We start from the raw sequence: 21,217 nt of genomic DNA, 5'->3' as shown, positions 1-21,217 counted from the left end.
GGCGAGTGCTGTGTTGAGCGATGACGGCTCGAAGAGGCATGAAATCGCGACGGATCTTACGGTAGGTTATTTATAAATATTCAAATTGGTATTTAACATAGATTTACCGTTCTTACATTTTGAGCTACTATTTGTCCTTAGTTTTAAGTGTACACATATACACTCATACACTTAGCACTCACAAGATTTGCTCGGTGATCCTGTCCACTTCCTGTTGAGTGCTATGTATAAGTATACGGGTCGGTCGGTGTGTAGGACGTGCAAAGTATTTTGGTAACCGGGCCGCAGTATTATTTATTATTAATACACATGTACTGCCGAAGGAAGTACAAAAAACATTGATGAGATTTGATTTTAAATTATTGAATAGATTAAAATTCATAAAGAATTTCTTGTTTTATCTAAAATTTTAAAATTGTACAAATATTCCCCATAAAGATTCTATTTATAAAAAAAATTACCAACAAATCACATTTTATGAGCGATTGAAGTTCAAATTTCTACAACATTAGATCCGTAATAATATATCCTCAATAAATTTCTGATATTTCATTGTAACTCAGAAATGAATAACTAGATATTTTCATCAAGTGTTTATTTTACATTTTTTATACATGATAAGACTGTTATAATATTTTATCTATTTTTGTGTTATTTATAAAAAAAAAAAATGTTTACAATTTTTATCGGTAAAATCTTTCTTGATGGTTTAAAAAATTTGACAATTTAATACATGGTTCCTCATAACTTCCGCCACTGGTTAGCTGTTGACACGTGCGCATCAACACAACAATGCTCACGTAATAAAATTATAATAATATTAATATTAATTGACGGCACCCAAAACACTCAAAACTGACCGTTACACCGTGGAGATCGCAGCAACACAATATGTTAATAGGGCGATGATCGTGATAACACGAGACAATATAAGTTTTACGTAGGTAATGTACGATATCCTTATCCTTATAATAGTATGTATAAATAAAAGAAAAAGCCTTTTTTATGTTCTCATTTTGTAACGACACTATTTAACATTTTTACAATTTAATTTGACAATTTTGTACCAAATACTCCTACAAATGATTTATAATTCCCAATTTAATTTTATTCGTCATTGGTCATTACTAAATACTAGGGTTAAAATGTTTATGACCTTAAAAACACTAAAAAATGCATGCAAATATGCTCTTAAAAAAATTAAATATATTGTCTTTTTAAAATTAGTTTATTACTAATCCAAAATGTATTCCTAATTAGTTTACAATACTATTTTTATAACTTTAAATTTAAATACAAATATCTACATACAAGTATGAAATTTTTGAAACTAAAAATATAGGTAATTAAATATAATTTTGTTTTTACTTATAAGACACAAATATACATAAAAATGTAAATGTAAGTCATAATGTCCTATCGACATCACTATACTATCGCGATCATTGTTCATAAACATGATTATATTAATTAATAAGCTTAAAGTTATAATGAAGATAAATAAATTAATAATATAAACTATACGTTTTTCTCGTTTTTGTTAGTTATGAAACCTAAAAATGCCTACCAGCTATGGTTTTATATTGATGTTTAATGTTTATATTATATTTAAGTTATCTTTTAGATGAAAAATGCATTTATTTACAATTTTTTGGCAAAATAATATGCATTTATTCATAAAAATCCCGTAATATGCAAAAATTTGCAAAATAAAATTGATTGTATCTGATTTTATTTCATACAAAACGAATTTATTACTGGGTTTGCAATGTGTACGACTAAAAGAAAAAATATGCAAAAGTCATAAATATCCTAACCCTAGTCATCACAATTATAATCGTTTACGCAGTAAATAAATATTTGCCGAAATTATAAACTACTGCAGATTAATATAATATTTTTAATAATAGTTTTATTATCAGGAAAATACCGTCTAGCTCAATTATATAAATTGTGTTATCGAAAAATAATTATACGCTTCTTATCAATATTATTATTATTATGATAATTGTTTAATTTATTATTCAGCTACTGCCTACTACTACTACTATTTAGCACTTGATAAAATTAAGTAAAATAAATTTATTTCACACAACAATGGGTGTTGATTTAGTAATTCCATTTTGAGAAAGCACATACTACACACAGGCGAAACCAGGTAATTCAGCTAGTATATATATATATAAGTTTTACGTAATACAAAAAGCACGAGATACGATATATGTATACAACTCAGGTCGCAAGACGGTAAGTTAGGTGGTAGATATATGAGTATCGACCTACTTGTACATAAACATATTTTTTGCATAAGTATTTGGTCAAATTTTGGCAAAATAAATAAAAATCGCCGAAATTTGAAAATTTATTTGTAGGTAGTTAAAAATGTATAAAGTGTTCAATACAATGTATTTTTTTAGTTTTAAAAATTTAATACAAGGTTTCATAATAATTAATTTTTATGGAATAAAAAAAAAATTTAAATATTTTCTTTTTATTGCAATAAATATTTTTTATCAATACATTGTTAAAAATGGGAAATATATGATCATAAAATTATATAATATAAAAATACTTAGAACCACTAATGATTATATAAATATGAACAATAATAAAACGTATAATACACATAAGAATATCTTGCGTAGTTAATAACCCCACGATTTTTTTTAATGAATAAATATTTGTTCAATTAAATTTAAAAATTTTGAAATTTTTCTTAATATTTGTACTTAAGTATTTAAACTTGAACATGCCGTGCTTGGTGAGAAACATAACAGTTATATTTAGTTATATTGGCCGAAACATAATCGCGGCGAAACAGTAAGTGTAGAATAGAAATCGTTCACGTCCTATACTCTAATAACATACTGCATGACATCTTTAAGAACTATAGCAGTCAACGCTGGGATTATACTCTTGTCAAAATATGCATCTTACGAATATAGCCCTGGTACCAAATTTTACGTTTTAAGTCACCCTCTTTAAATAACAACATCTATATATAGGTATAACTCTGTTTCAATCTGACCGGATGACCACTTCAATAGGTTCAGAAACGATTGTTGGAAGGTATTATAATAAAAAAAAAAAATCGTATTCGCTCTATTCAGACACAACACTGCGTTCAAGTCTTTGTAAACTGCATACATCGTCGGAATGATCGTCTTACCAACGAGATGCATGTTACGCATATATTCCTAATACCGAATTTTGCGTTTTAAGTCACCCTCTTAAACAACAACATCTATATAGATAAAGTAAAATATACTTTGTTAACGACTTGCCGCTCTCTGGGGTATCTCGCACGTATTCAAAAATGTTGTACGAAGAATGTCGCTGCGTGATAATATATATATATATAACAACGAAACACGGTACGAATCTTTCAAATGGTGTTTTGTATCCAACAGTGTTCGTACATGAGCATAATTATTTTATAAACATTTAATTAAATTCTGGCCAAATTGATAGAACCACAAAAATTTGTAATTTGTAGTTAAAAACGTATTAAATGGTCGATAAATATCTTTTATAATTTGGTCGTAAAATGTAATCCAACGTTTATTATTAATCAGTTTTTATAGTAAATATTTGTTGAATTCAACTAAATAAAAACAATTAAAAGAAATTTTCTAAATATTTGTCCCTCTTTAAATAAAATTTTAATGAGCCGTATTTGGTGAGAAACAAAACAGCTTCTATTTAATCGTGTTAACCAAAACGTAATCGCGACATTACAACATGTGCAGAATAGAAATCGCACACGCCCTGTTCAAATGGGACACTGCGTGGCATCTTTGAGAACTATACAGTGAACGCTGATATAATAGGTACTCTCGCCAAAAGACGCGTCTTATGTATATATAGCCTTGGTACCAAATTTTGTGTTTTAAGTCACCCTCTTAAATAACAACATCTATATAGATATATCTGTATTTTAATCTGACCAGCCGCCCACAACAATAGGTGTTATATTTTTTATTTATTTAATATTCGAACAGGGATGTATTAATGTTTTTACAAAATAAACTAACAACGTATGTACTCGTAGTTCACAAATACGTTAGCGCATTGTTGTGTACGTGTATCGGTGTATAGAATCAATAGGATTTCATTTAAACACAATATACCTTCTAACAATCGTTTTCAAACCTATTGTAACGGTCGTCTGGTCAGATTGAAATTCAGATAATATATATCTATATAGATGTTGTTATTTAAGAGGGTGACTTAAAACGAAAAATTCGGTATCAGGAATATATGCGTAACATGCATCTTGTCGGTAAGACGATCATCCAAACACAATGATTAATATGTGCTAATCTGCAATACTAACAAGTTTTAAAATAATATTAAATTATAAGAAAAAGATACCTATATTAACTCCATATGAAAGTCACGGCTTACTTGAAAAATTAACTTATGGTGTTAAAATAATGTCTAGGCTAATACCATTGAGTATACTCCGTGTTAATACTCAGAATCACGCTCTGCTACCAAATGTTTGCGCTATCGAGCTGCTCTTTCTGGCTGTTGTTTCGACAACTCGCACCGTACAATATGGCTCAAATAGATTTATATATGACAAGAGTCGATAAATGTGGTGAAATATATTTTAGTAAACCAAACGGTGGTTTAATATGTAGTATAAAATAATTAATAAATGTAAAATATTTAAATAATTAATATTGACTATGTATATATAAATATGCGGGGACTGGCAATGACCCGTGTGATCGCTGGATATAGACAATCAGATATATATATATATATATATATATATATATGCATCGACCGTTGCGGAGACTCAATGGATAACGGTGCGACACTTGACGTATATATATAAATGTATAGCACTATAGCGGGTGTAATAATGGTTATAATATGAATTATAATAATACTCCAACAATCGCGACACGGCACTTCACACTATTTAAGATAAATTACAGATTCAAAAGATTCAATCGTAAGTGGTGAGAGGTGATAAATAATACGCGTTCACAGACTACATGCAACGTTTACGTCAGGTCACCAAAGGTCCGCGTGGGAGAGGGGTGTCGAGCCATGGCCCTCCACAATATTTTAGTTAATATTGAATATTAAATATTTTATTACATATACTTACATAACTTAAATATTTATAACAATTGACAATTTATTATACTCTGTATTTCTGTAATACTTATTACCTTAGATGATTTTTATTTATTATTTGTTCAGTTTTTTAATTTGCTCACATTTTTCTATTAATTTTTCTAATAATCTAATTAAAAGCTTTATTTAAATATACAGATATTTGATATAAACCTTTTTTATTTTATTTCAGAATTTTATGAAAGTACAGTAATTTAGATTACATTTTAAATTATGTTATTTTATTTACATCAATTATAGGTAGGTATTAATTATTTTTGACGGTTGAGACGAGTTAAATTATGCAATAGCTCACCACCGATTCCAATCTTATGCAACGATACGCTGCACCTCGCCCGACCTATCTCGGTGTCTGCAGATGTTTTCACTGGGGGGGAATATATCGTAAAAAACTGTAAGTTCATTAAAAAAAAAAATTGTATAACTACCATAATAAACCATCTATTTCTTATAAATTTTATATTAATTAACTAATTTCACAAAATATTTAAATTATTAGGTAGTCATTAAATAAAAATTGTATACGCCTATAGGCTGCATGGCAAATAATTTTATTATTTTGATGTACAATCCTTTTTTACAATTGATAAGAAAATTACTATTTACAAAAATAGCGAGTGGAAGGAAGAGCATATAATAACCCCCTGTAAATGCTTTTGATTTATCCTTTCGTCGGTGTAAGTACGCGTAGTACAATGTAGGCACTAGGCGATAAGGAGCGGTCACAGTAGATGCCATGTTAACTTCCATAACCGACGCTCGCGCTTACACGTATTAATGTGTGACCAACGGCCTAACAATCGGTTACCGTATGAGTTATGTTATAATTTGATATTTGAAAATACGTGAAGACAGGACTTGCAAACTTTATAATAACGTTATATTTAATAAAAAACGATTGAAATTTGTTAACATAATTATAACGGAAAACGATAAACATAAATAATTAAATAACACAAAACAAAACATAACGCAAAACGTTACATAATATAGTAGGTATATCATTAAATGAAATAATTTATTTCCAATTATTTAATAGTTATAATTTAAAAAGTATGTTAAACAATTTAATTCTGAATAAAGATAAACACAAAAGTTGAATAACGTTTAAATTCTGAATAATGATAAACTCAAAATTTGTATAACGTTTTAATTTTAAATGACGTATAACAAATTTTTTTTCAAATGCAAGCCCTACGTGGAGGTCATTGTATGTGTTTTCAATCTTGCGGTTGTGTGTTCTATGTGTGTGCTCGACTTATTATTCAGTTGTGTGGGTGACTTGGACAGTCGCGCGTGTTGTTATAACATACAAGGAAGGATGAAATTGTAATATCTCACACTTATACGGACCTCAGATTCGCCGTGGAGTATCATTTGATGATTGCGGTTTAAAGGTCACTAACCTGAGATAATGAGATCTGAAACTACGGGATTTTTTTTTTGAATAATAATTATAATAATAAGGATAAAATAAAAAGTAAGTTCATGATACAAGGATGGGAATTTACTTAATATGTAAAATCGAGTACATTTAATAATGAAGTTAGTTGTGACCTAGAAAGTTCAGACGAGCATAAAACACGATCAGAAAAAAAAACTAGTAATTAGTTTAACGAATAATATTGTTTGGAACCACTACCTGGGTTTAAATTCCCGCTGCCGCAGACCGGTTAACCGCGAGCGCGTGCAATCTATAACCTGACCTGTGGCTATAAGAGTTTTTTCTCCCCCCCCCCCCCCCGATCAATCATTTTTAAAGACGCGTTTACCCGTCCATGATCGTTGTTGTCGCGTTATCGTCTCCGCAACGTTTGTCTTTTGCCGTCATCAGTGTTTACCGGTTACGACGGGTCGTTCTTTTTTTGTGACTCATTGCGTTCATTTTTTTACGCAAACGCGTGTTGTGTTGCCTTTGCAAGGTACACAAATATCGCTTGTCGTGAACGACGCTCGTGACTAGTGAAACCTTCGTGTTTTATGTACTACGCGTTTTTTCGTCGATAGTTTTTGCGTTAGTCGCGCCATTTATCGATGCACTGATCACAACGCCCACGTTTTGTTGTATATTCGTCGAGTACATTTCGACTTTTATTGCACCCACATAATTGATAAAATCAATTTAAAAACTAAAATATAATTAATAATTAATTAATTACTTAAACAGTGAAAACAGTGAAAACCAATAATCGATGTATAAAAAAACCAGAAGAAAAAATGCAGCAGCAAATAAAATAAGTACTTAATATCTACATTTATAAATTGTTATTTATTTTTATAGGTACATATAATAATTATAAAAGCAAATTGCTCATAAAAAAAAAAAAATAAATATTTTAAAATTAAATAAGCGGACACTAATAGTTTTTAAGTTTAGTAAATACATCTACAGCTTCTTTTAGATTGGTATTATTACCTTCTATTTTTCAACAATAAATACTATTAGATCGTTTAGCCTTTCAAAACTCATGGTAGGTATATTGTATATAAATATGACTTCACTGTTTTTAGCGATAAAAAAAATCTTTGATTTAATGCTGTTGTAATTGGTAAAGTTTTTACAAGTGAAATAATTTTCAAAGTGTCAACAAAAGCGATAGGAAAATCTTTCATTCAATATGCTATGGTGTCCGAATCAACATCATGTTTTTCATTAAATAGTGCTTTTACTGGCAGAAATTATTTAGCAATTTAAATTTCGTATACATTTTATTTGATTGTAAAAAAATTGTAATAATTTAATGTGTCATATGGATTTTATAATATTATCAGTTTCTTGCCGCGTGGCGTAAAATGCGATAAAAACAGTGAAACAATTATTTTTTGGAACAATAAATACCATGTTATCTATCGCTTATTCAATTCATTGATAGTACGATAATTGTTTATAACCAACATAATTATTTAAAGTTATAATCATGACTGACAGTATACCGATTCTGATAAATATTAATATAACAATTAAAATACAATTTAATTTTAATTATATAAATAATCGTGCATTATTTCAGCAGGGCGCAGGAAAATTGGAATTATTTTAAAAGTAAGGGGAGCAACCATACTCCCTGATCTCCCTAAATGACGGGCCTTTAAGTATCTTTAGGTTAATTAGTTTAAAAGCTTAATATTCATGGTAGTATGTGAATATGACTTCACTGTTTTTAGCGATAAAAAAAACCTTTGATTTAATGCAGTTGTAATTGGTAAAGTTTTTACAAGTGAAATAATTTTTAAAATTTTAACAAAAGTGATAGGAAAATCTTTCAGACAATATGTTACGGTTTCCAAATCCACATCATGTTTTTCATTAAATAGTACTTTTACTGACGGAAACTCTGAAGCAATTTAAATTTCAATAAAATTCTGTTTTAATTGTAAAATAATAAGTATCTACTTACTTATTTTTTTAATAGATTCCATTAAAACTGTAGTTAGAATTATTGAAAACCACTGTCATTATCGTTCTTATACAGTTATACATCTAAAATCGGCAATTGTTAACTGCGCCCAAAATACAGGTAAATATAAAATTACACATGTAAACTGTGCCCGAGTTTTTATTAAGTGTAAAAAGGTGACATGTAAATTGTGCACAGGTAAAATTTTAAAAATCAATAGCTATATTTGTGCAAAATTATCTTTAATATACACTTAGTTTGTTACAACCATATAATTTGAATAATTAAAATTAAAAATAAATTATGAATTAAAAAAATTTTAAAAAATAAAATAATAACAAATATTACAAATGATAATATATTGTTGATACATATTCATCATTCATTAAATTGTTTAAAAATAGTGAAAATGTCAACATTTTTAAATGATCTTTAACTTTTCAAAATAAATTTTTTTTTTTAAACACGTCTTACTCTCAGAAATATTATCACACAATTTAATTTTATAATAGGTATATTTACTATGGAACCAAAATTGAGCGAGTTCTACTCAGACTGCATAAACGCGTTTTGTCTACGTCGTACGATGTGTAAAATGAAGACAACACATGCGGATATGACGTCCTCTTAACCGGCTCGCCAAAATTATTAAAATTAAAAATATTACGTTAGTAAAATTTGATATAAATGAAATGGAATTTATTTGTATACCTTTATTAAAATGTGCTAAAATAAAATGTAACATTAAATTTAAAGAAAAAGTTCTTGGCCCGTCGAAATATTTTTATTTTTTCATGACCTTCGGTAAAAAAGGTTGGTTACCTTTGCTATACACCACTAAATTAATGTTTTTATTTTTTTTTTACCTTCATTGACCATTATTTGAACAAAATTATTTCCCTTGCTATCAACCGTACAATACGTGTTGAAAGAATGTGCAAAGACAACCATATTGTACACACGAATACAAAGCAAACAGAAAATCGTTTTGATACATTTCCAGCTTGAATACAACCCCCGCCACTGATGTTGTGTTATGTTAGGTCAGCAGCGCAGCCTAGCAGGACATTCTTCGGACGAGTACTTGCTGTTCATCAGTTTCATTTGGTTCTCTTGCTACGAGGCTGTGGACTGTAGTGTCTATAGAGCAAGATACCTTTTACTGTTTTAAGGTGATTTACAAAACATCGATAAATTCAGATACAGCATAATACGTACCACAAAATTGACTGCAGAAGTATGTATCTTATATATCTATAGTTAATAGTTATGTATAATCATTTATAATTTAATTTACTAAGTCTTGATAATGTTTAAATACATACGAATTTTACAGTAGGTAGGAAACAATTAATTTTATTGCAATGTATGCTTTTTATAAAATATTATAATATGATACTCGTTCTCTTTCAACCCAAACATTGTTTTTCAGTATGAGATGTGTGCTACTGTGTTAGCAACTGAATATATTTATAGTGTAAATATTAATTAATTTTCTTGAAATTGACTAATTATATATTTAATAAATATTATTAATAATAACAAATAACAATAATTATATTGTATTATTTATATAATGATTTAGTACTAGTTAAATTTATTTTAAATATTATTTAACTTTCCTCGATCGTCATTGGCATTTCTTGAAATTTAAAATTTGATACCCAAAGCCTAAATAAATTAATAAACTTCGTTGTAATCAAAAATATTATATACAAAAAGCGATTAAATTATTTTAAACAACTAATATACAAAAAGTAAACAAGCATTTTTCTAAAATATATTTATTTTTTCTTTATTACATTATGGGTACCTAACTAAATGGTATTTAACAAAATACTGAGAATAGCAAATGTTTTGGGGTTCGTATGTGTCAAATCCTTTTCAAGTACCTAATGGGTATTAAAGTACCTACGTTAACAATAAACATGTGTTCAGCGGATACGGTCCCGACCGGCGTTGACATTCATGTGACTATTAAGCATACAATTTAAAAATCGATAAAATAATATTATACCATTATGTAGTAGGTTTTCACATTTTTGAAATTAACTCAACTTGTATTATATATTTTACAATCTATTTATCATATTTTGATGCATATTTCGATTTGAGTCCGAACGATTTTGATTATAATATACACAGACAAATGTATAATTTCATATCTAAAAGAATGATCAATAAATATCATTTACATTTTTAGAATCTGAGAAAAGAAAAACGTTAGTTCTAGAATAGTTGTGTAGATTTTTGTTTTGATCTTTATTTAATATATATTCAACACAAATAATTCGTTTGAAATACGAATCTTTCAAATTTCATTATTGTTTAAAAATACCGCGTTAAAAAATATCAGCAATGTTAGAAATTTTTATAAATTATCAAGATTTGTTTAATTTTTATAAATATTACAATATTTATTCTTTGCTTTGAAGTTCATAATGTCCATAATAATTTTACAAGTCTAATTTCTATACGGATTGAGCATTTGACCATTATTAAATAAGCCGGTCAAGGTAAGAGTACTAATACAGCTGTCAAACACCAAAATATCTGTACAGTGTAATGCGGTCACCCAAATAATAGACATAACTACTAAAAAATTTTCCCATTATGGACATTTTAACATTTATATACACTACCAATATTTGGTATAAGATTTTAAAAATTATCTTTTATGATTTCAATTATTATACGATCAATAAATCAACTGGCTTATAAAGTATGTATTTAATATGATAAAGATGACCTTTTTATTATTATCACGTAGTTTAATAAACGAAAATTATGGGAATATTAAAAATGTTTGTTATTATTGTTATTAGTGTTCGAATGGACGTACCACACGCAACAGCTACGATAGTGTGCTTAAATATATAGTATACATATATTGATATTTGTAATAACAGATAGATATTTTTAAGTAGTTAAAAATAATAAATTCTTATACTTCTACCACATATATACCTATGTATATTTATACATTTTACATACTATATTACGAGGGTAGCCAAATTGCGGTTTCTTCATAGATTAATGCAGTTCACATCTTTTTATAAGATACAAAACATTTTTTACAAAAAAAAAAAAAAAATGTTTTCTATATAAATGTATGTATTTCAAAAAGTATAATATTTTATTAAATTAAAATTCATAGAAAACATTTTACAAAAAAGATATTTAAATATGTATTTTATTTTTTATTTTCATTATTAATTAATATCTTATACTGATTCGCTTTCTTCTCGTTTTGTTACATCTGATATCTTATCTTGTTTACGATAACCATACATAAATTAATATGATCGTCTTTTTCATTTCGGCTGTTCCATATTTATTAATATATTGGGCGGCTCGCAAGTCTGTTATTGGTAGCTACTCCTGCTTTATTACAAGAAAAAATGTTTTTCTAAATAATAGATGGTTTTAATTTCATGTAAAATTATTATAATACAAGGTACATTACTATTACGTATAAACGATTGCGTATGGACCTTTTACATTATTATAATTGCATACGTTCTACCTACCCTAACTTTACTTAGTGCAACGTTGCCGTTGATTAAAATCGTGAAAATCTGTAAAGTAGCTTATCTTAGAATATTTTTACTTATATATTATAAAATTTAATAATCATTACTGTTTATTCACAAGCTTTTCAGGACTGATTATCGGTGCCAAAGATTTAAATTATAATTTGTATTTGTATTGTATTATATAAACATACATTTTTTTAATTGACTTAAAAATTAGTTTTATTTTAAGTTTTAATTAATAGAATCATTTAAAATTGAGCTATTTTATATAATATAAACCTCATCAAATATTACAATTAATAAAAACACAGTACTTACACTTTTTACTTAATATTGTAGTTGTCAATATTTACTATGTTTATTTGAAAATATGATCATTTTTATTCAAATACTAAATATTAAGTAGTATAATATGTTGGCAATGTTGCACTCATTTTTGTATACATTGTATGCAGTCATAATTTTTTAAGGGTCGGATAAAAACGTCGTTAGCAATCGCCAATCGTACAAACTTCGGCATTACTGCTACCAAAGGGGGACAAACATATGCAATCATGCAATCATATATAACCGATAAATACAGACTACGGGTGGTCAAAAGGTTTATCGCAGATGGTTTCGAAGTAGGTTTCCCTTTGTTAGAATTTAACGTTATACATTTACTAGACCCAACAAATGATCCCGATAACGCTTTCATAACAGATTTTTGTATTTGTATGGCTTCTCAAAAAAATGACTATATATTTTCGGTATAGATCTTTATCAAAAAAAAAAAAAAAAAATTGAAACCCCTAATATAAACTGTAGAGGTTTTACTGCATACCAATTTTTTACTCTTATTGTTCAATATGGTTTTAAGAAAATGATTTTATCGTTAGATGTTCAATCACTATTATGTGGAGAATGGAGGAACGCTATTGAAAAACGGACAATAACACATATCTTTTCACTAAATTGTTTTTTAATTGATCATTCGTACACCAAACATTAACTATTTTAATATTACACAGTACTATAATAAAAATGTATATATTATAATACGTATTTATAAATGTGGATTTTTAAGAAAGTAAGTGAATAATAAAGAAAATAATAATAGGTACTAGGTGTAGGGATCATGATCATGTATAAGCTAATTTTCTATGTTAAAACATAGTATCAAAAATATCACAAAAACAAAAAATGATGTAGTTAGTATAAAAGATCGCCGTAAACGATACGCCGATATAATTTACAGGTTATATTTTCATTTGATTTTTAGTAAGATTAGTAGCATTATTATTTAAAAGAAATAAATATTAACATTAACCATTTTTATTTCAGATTTATCAAATGGAAAAAATACATGTACAATCGATATCAATGGCTGTCATAATGTTGATAATGATGAACATAATTACACAGTCTTTTGCTGAACGTAAGAATTTTACACTAAAAAAATAAATTGCTTTTCACTATTAGTTAAGTTTGATAAGTTTTTTTCAGTAAATCGAGTAGGTAGTAACTAGCAGTGCTTTCTAGAATTAAAAAGCTTTATTGACATGGTTGATAACAATTCGTTTTAAAAATTAACCAATTTTTGATAGTAACGATTAATATAGTTTATCGTGTAGATAGAACAAAATAAATATAAATCAACCAAACCTATACTAGAAACTTATACATATAGAATTTAAAACTGACTTTTGTATAGTGTTTATGATTTTACGAATATTTTTATTAGCATTGAATCAAATATATATGTATACAAAAAGCATCATAATATAAATAATTAAATAACAATTATTTTTCAACTATCTTCTGAAATGGTAAATTAATGGTTTTTTAATCTTACCAAGAAATATATATCATTATTATTATTATTACTAATTCAAGTTTGAAAACTTAATGAAAAATAAAAATAAAAATATAAAACCTTTGATTTAAATATTTGAATTAAGTGTTATAATAATATATACAGGTATTTTTAATAACATTGTTTGATTCGATTAAATCAAAACCTGTAAATAGGTATCTTAGTATCTACCATTAAATTTGAGTAAACAGCAAAAATTTAAATTACTATAATATGAGGGACATACGTAAATTGCACCAAAATGACCTTTTTTTTTGTAAATTGCACCCAAAATGTTATCTATGTTAAAAAGGTATAATGTTTACTGTGTTTGACAACTTAAGCTTTGCCCCGTTTGTAAAATATATAAAACTTTTAACTTATTGAAGTCTCTATGGTTATGCACTTTTTCAATTATATCACAGAAATTTTATTTTCATCTAGAAATACCGCCGACACGTTATCGAATAACTATTGCAGTAATACGACAACTAATGGTTTATAACTACATATGGCATAGGTCTGTTAGTACCTACCTATCATATTAAGTTATAAGCACCAGTAGAGTTAACTTTATAAGCCACTAATGAATGCGAATTGTTTTATTCTAGCTTTTATACAACTCATCCAAATATTTTCATATTTATATAAAAGTTAAAAGAAATTCAAATAGAAACAAATATTAAACTAAATAGTATAAAATTATTATAAATGAACCCTTTAAATACCAAAATTCTAAAGCAAAAAAAAAAAACAATACGTAAAGTAAATAAATATAATAGTGGTTAAACTCCAATTGATGAATATGTAATATTGTAATAACAATACTTATGTTATAATTTTTTGTAATATTTGTTATTATTTTACTTTTTAAAATCATATATATTTTTTTAAATTCTTTATTTAATTTAAATTTTAATTATTCATATTATATGGTTATAACAAATTAAGTGTATATTAAAGATAATTTTGCACAAATTTAGCTATTGATTTTTAAAATTTTACCTAGGCGCACTTTATATGTCACCTTTTTATACTTGATTTTATACTCAATCTTGATTCTATTTAAGTTTTAATAATATTATGAATTGATCACCAAATGAAAAAACACCAAATAGTGTTATTAAAATATCATGTAAATTACAAAATTATCACCATTAAAATATCGCGAGTATAAAGTATTGAAGCAATATAGTTATTATATTATGTATATAACTTGAATTATTCAAATACCTATAATTAATATTGAATAGTTTCTTATATAATTATTTTTATCTTAATTTTACAAAATATAATACTATACCACTGATTTTATAATATTTTTTGGCGAAGTGCTTTAATTACAGAGTCTCTTCATTCAAGTATAAAGTAAAGCCACTATAATACCTATAAGACTACAATACTTACGCTTATTGTAAAAATATGTTTATAAATCGTGTATTAAAAAAATATATAAACAGGTATAATGTACCTACAATATTTTATACTGACGACATACTTTTATCTATGCATTATTTTACTGGCAATATAATGTCTTTGCGTTATATTTTTCATGGTGTTTTATGCGATATTTTGTACTTATTATTTTAATGAACTATATAGAATAAAAAATTAAGAGTAAAAAAGTCTAAATAAAAAGTTAAATAATCCGTAAAAATATAATATATATATTTAATAATTAAAATTATTTGTTAAGTACCTATCAAAAAATAAAATGAATTAAAACTGTATTATACATTACTATTTGTAATTATTTCTTATTTATTTTCTTATAATATGTCCAATAATAATTCGAAAAGTATTTATCGGCTTGGAATATATTTGAAAAAGTCTTATGAATAAAAGTTTTATGAAGTATTTTTATAGCAATATTATATATTAAGGGAAACACGGAAATTATTACTTATTTAATATTATATATATATACACTCGTACAGTTAAACAGTTCTATTTTCTTTTATTTCTTGATTCATAATAAATAATTAATTTTTCCAAACATATATTATACTTTCATCGGGCATTTTTACCGTTTATCTCTTTAATTTTATCACAATTTAACCTAAGCATGTGTAAATATTTTGAAATTAATTATTATCATTAAACTAATTATGTATACTTAATTATTATTGTAGCACCAAAACGGCCACCCAAAATAGATATTGGAAACTTTGAATACGTGCTATCGTCGGTCAACGATATCACAAGAGATGTAATAGTATATTGGCAAAACATTCACGAAGACGAGAAACATACAATTGATAATTCGTTTGAATATCGCGCTTATTATACGTCCCTGTCAAATAATAATACTATGTCAGTACCATTCTTGATCTTATAGCTGCGTACGCACTTTAACATTTGCGCGTAACGTAACGTAGACGCGTAACAGTATCTAATAGATGTGTGAACGTAAAGGCATAAAAGCTGATACACGATGAAGTTGCATCGTATTCCAAGAGTTGTCGGAAAATTCGAATCGCATCAAAAGATAGTTGCTTGGTGGGTTACGAATAGTGGATCTACGTTACGATACGCGCTTAACATGGCTTATTTTTTTTCGATTTATTACTTGACTTCATTAATGAATTTAACGTTTAAATTTTCTGTAAAAACAGACTTCATCATCCATGCAACAAAACGTTTGCCAATCATGCCATGTTTATCGGATTAGAATTAAATATTGGGTACAACATCAGAGTGTACTCGGCAAATAAGGATGGTTTATCGACTGACTACGCAAGTATATACATACCTAGTTCACCGGGCAGTAAGTACATACATGTAATTTCATTATACCTACACTCAACCAGTATTCAAATTTGAATAGTGGAGATCAATCTATATGGTTCTAAAAATTACATTATATGCAAGCGCAAAATTCTACATTTATACTATATATTTACATATCTTTAATAAAATAAAATAAATTTTAAATAGTAATTATATTTATTTTTATAATATTTTAAGTTATTTTAATATTTTATGTAATAATTATCACTTACAGAACGTAATGATACTGTTACATTGTCGTTGACAAAAGTGAAAATGTACAACGATCAAGGTATCTATGAGTTGTCGTGGAAAATTTATGACAGCGAAAAACTATTTGCCACTAACCAACTGAACTATTACACTCTGTATTGGTGTGAAAATGATATGATCCATCCTAACCAGTGTAACGTACGTAAATCAAATTATATGTTACCATCCGAAAATATACTTTTAGACTTTAGTTAATGATGCATATAATATTTTATAAATTGAAATATGAAATATTTGTTTAGGGTTATATGGACTGGATAATTATACCAAGAACAGAGACAAGCTACATTATTTCTGTACCAGAACATTGGAAAAATTATCAATTTGCGATAAGCGCCAACAGTAGATCTTTAAAAAAGAGCGATGTCAATATAAATGAAGTTTATAAATTTAAATCGATAAGTAGTGGACTGGTGTGGGAATCGTGTACAACACTCCATATAACGAGTAAATATAATAGTTCTTTATTAAAAAATAAAAAAATGTTTATTTTTTCATTTATTAATATTTATTAGCTACAATATTTTAATGTGTTTTCCATTTATATATGATTAGAAACCAGTAAATTAAAAAGCGTTTGGATCAGTGAGGTTGGCGATACATACATGGCTTTGAGATGGAAGTTTGACTGTTTAGAAAAGTCAAATTTGTACTATGATTTTCACGTTTCTTATTGTTCAATACATTCCTTGGACAATTTGTCATGTTTAGGTAAGACGTTATTACTTTTCTAAATATTCTTTACGATTTAGTAGTATAAGGTATTACAGTATAGTATTTTACTACCTATATTGGTGTAAAGTTATTTATGTACAGAACTGCCGTACTAGCTATTAGTTATTACCTATTTAGAATATTTAAATGTAAATATATTTATTTTTTTTAATAGATAGATACTTACTTATTATTTAGTATATATAAAAAAAAAATTAAAGAATGCATTGGTTTTATAATAATGTGTTTATTTTATGTCTCAAGACACTTTTTATAGTAGCAAATATGGTTCAATCTCCAACAATATTGTTTTTTGATATTGCTACATTGAATTTAGGTTGTACTATTTTAATATTTTATTAATATTCAAAATGTATAAACCGTAGAAATTTGAAACATGTAACTGTTATTACTTATATAATAATTTTCTATTTAGAACAATGTATCTAAAATATTTAAACAAATAAAATTACCTAAGTGATAGGTATTCTTATTTGTTTAAATATTTTGAAAATGTCATTCTGAATAGAAAATTATTATATACCTAATTAATAATAGTTGAATGTTTTAAATTACTACAGTTCATATATTTTGAACAAGCCAGTAGTATCTAATAATTATTTATAAAGATATTTTAAAGTTTATTTCTAATACATAATTGTTGGTTAAAAAAATTGTACTCAGAATACCACGGTAAAAATTTGAAAATTTAAAGAAAGATTCATTAATGGTAATTTAATAATATTAAACATTTAAACTTAACACAACTATTTTGATTATTTTATTGTAACTAAAAAAATGTATTATTCGTTAATGTAGTGTATTTATTTTTGTTTATTTTTTACCTATACAAATATTTACTATAATTATACACATAAAATTAAATGTTTAAAATGTTTAGAAGCTATTTATACCACGAACTTACTAACACCATTCTACTGTGTGTTAAATATTGATTTATACGTTAGTAATAACTAATAGGTAACTAATAAATAATAATAATTAATATATTATAATTATGATAAATAATAATGAAATTTATTATTATTGTAAAATATATGTGATTGAATGAAGGCAAATATTTTTTCAATTCATCGTACCGCTATAATAGTAAAATAAATTATCTATGTAAATATAAGTATGAAAAGATTGGTTTATCGTCTTTATTCAAAATCATTTTTTCGAAGAACACTTGAAACCTACGACTTGGAGAAGAGCAAGTTCCCTGGTTTTTTTTATTATTGATTAATTGAAAAAAAGTAGGTACTTAACTAAAATTACTCTACTGTATGGTACGAGTCAAGTGTAACTCATCATTGAGTAAGTTACTGTAACGAATGTACCTACTAAGTTTTAATTCAATAATAATTAATAAATCACTGCATACGAAAATTTTTTCTAAGCAGAGACAGTCTGTTAACTAATATGTATATTCTTCGTTTAAATATCGAATTTTGTTCAAGTATGAACTTCAAATGCATTATGTTTATAAAAAAATCAATTTTATATACTTTTCAAGCTTTTTGGTTTCAAAATAAATTACTCATGATGAATCTTGTATTACATTTTCAAATCTAAGCTATTAAAAAATTGGAAGTAATTTTTTACTTTAAAATAGTTTGTACATTTTCGTGATGTTGGTAATTTTTTTAACAGTTTAAATTTAAAATACTTAAAAGAAATTGTGAATATGTGTTTACTATTATTAATTTTGGAATTACAACAAAATGAGAAAAAACTTTGACGAGAAATTGTTGTGTTACGAATGAATAGATATTTGATTTCGTTAAATTTTTAAACTTCAAACACTTAATTAAAATATTTTTGAAATTGCGTTCAACTTTATTTTATGACTTTCCTTACAAACACTTATGAAGAACCTTATATTCAATTTTCAAATAAGTATGATTATTAAAAATGTTAGAATTTTCAACTGTTAAGAAATTTGCAAATTATCACACTTTTGACGAAATTTGTCAAAATTCTAACTTTAAACACTTATACAAATAAAATATTGTGACTATATTATGTTTTCAATATTTTTTAATTGATACATGAACAACTTATAAAGAACTCTAAAAGTTGAAAATCTAAGTATTTTTTCTATTATCCATTGTTATAATAATTATTCTATATGATGTATTAACAAAATATAAAAAAAAAACCATTATTTTAAAATCACTTCGCTCGAAAAATAAAAATGTATTTTATGTTTTAGATTCTTCTACATTTATGGTAGTTAACGAATTTATGAAACAAGACCAAACACCCTTTGTATTCTTGAAGCAACTGGAGCCATCTACCACTTACAAGATATTAGTTTCAATATATTTTATAAACGACAGTATTATTGAATCTGATCCAATAGTTATGGCTACACTACCAATTACCGAGTGAAAACTTCCTATCCAAACATACTTTACATTGGAATAATAATATATTTCAATTACCGTTCGTATCGGTATAATAATCTATAGAACATTTACTCTGCTAGTGAGCTAAGAATTTATTTTGACGTTAACAGTCTTTCATAATAATATAATATTATAATAATTAAGTTTATATTTCACTATTTCCATTATTTTCTATTTTCTTAATGATTTTTGGGTATTCATTATTTTTAATATTATCAATATAATTGTTACCCAATTAGTATTATAATCATTTTATCATTTCAGTACTTAGTAGAAAATAGTATTATAATGTATTAGTATAATGAAAAATATTAATTATCATCACATTTTTAACTACACAATTGTATTAGAGTTATAATATAATTTTTTTATTGATACCATCGTTTTATAATTACATTATATACAGTACTATTATTATTGTATTATTTTTTAGTTTTTTAAACAATATACACCAATCACTTAAATTGTAGATATTAATTTAAGAACCTTCACAATTTAAATAAATCTCATTCTTTCTTCAATTTCTCTACAACATGCAGCAGTATACTTTCTTTCTGTCATCATTTAATTTGCATGCAACTTTCCATCTGTATAAGTTACTTACAGCAGGTACCTATATGTCATATATTATACAATATTTGCAATACATTCAATATATATTCAATAACGTTTTACACTAGGTAAATGATTTTTTTAATTTATAATTGAAGTTTTTTTTAAAAATTCTTCTTTAAAATTTAAAAAACTTAGTTTATTTTTCAACTCTCTATCCTGTTGAGTGTTGACTCAAAGAGTTAATCATTTTTATAAAAAAATCGATAGTTTCCTAAAAAAATTGTCCATAGATTAATCGACTACTACGTGTAAGAACAATAAATGTATGTAATATAATATTTAAATGATTAAATGACTAGTGTTGCGTCGACGCTGATCCATCAAAATACTAGTTCGCGGTTGTCGGCGATGACTCGCAATTAAGTTGAGGACAAAAAAGGGTACACCACACAAAGGAGGATATATCAAATAACAACCAAATGTGTTCATGGGCGCCCATTGGTAGGTGGCAAGACGAGGCACTTGCCTCTCTCCCATAGAAAAATAATATGAACTTTTAATAAGTATTAC

General features: G+C 26.2%; 1 protein-coding gene across 1 annotated transcript; it reads left to right on the top strand.

Annotated features, from left to right (window-relative positions):
* The first annotated feature begins 9,753 nt into the window (after positions 1-9,753).
* On the top strand, positions 9,754-20,075 carry LOC112600287. The gene is made up of 8 exons (XM_025347478.1): positions 9,754-9,789; positions 13,412-13,505; positions 16,055-16,235; positions 16,538-16,686; positions 16,927-17,102; positions 17,207-17,411; positions 17,520-17,675; positions 19,897-20,075. The coding sequence occupies exons 2-8, from the start codon at positions 13,421-13,423 to the stop codon at positions 20,073-20,075; spliced, it is 1,131 nt and encodes a 376-aa protein (XP_025203263.1). The 5' UTR covers positions 9,754-9,789; positions 13,412-13,420.
* The last annotated feature ends 1,142 nt before the right edge of the window (positions 20,076-21,217 follow it).

This window comes from Melanaphis sacchari, unplaced genomic scaffold, assembly GCF_002803265.2.
Source record: "Melanaphis sacchari strain LSU unplaced genomic scaffold, SCAv2.0 Contig62_pilon_pilon, whole genome shotgun sequence".
NCBI classification, from domain to species: domain Eukaryota; kingdom Metazoa; phylum Arthropoda; class Insecta; order Hemiptera; family Aphididae; genus Melanaphis; species Melanaphis sacchari.
The sequence above is the reverse complement of the archived record's forward strand: the minus strand, read 5'-3'. Positions and strand labels throughout refer to the sequence as shown.

Bases quoted from the DNA above. Each gene is read 5' to 3' on its own strand.
- LOC112600287 (XM_025347478.1), top strand. From the start codon at position 13,421: ATGGAAAAAATACATGTACAATCGATATCAATGGCTGTCATAATGTTG. The intron at 13,506-16,054 runs GTAAGAATTTTA...TTATTATTGTAG, and splicing joins TACACAGTCTTTTGCTGAAC to CACCAAAACGGCCACCCAAA. The intron at 17,103-17,206 runs GTACGTAAATCA...ATATTTGTTTAG, and splicing joins TCCATCCTAACCAGTGTAAC to GGTTATATGGACTGGATAAT.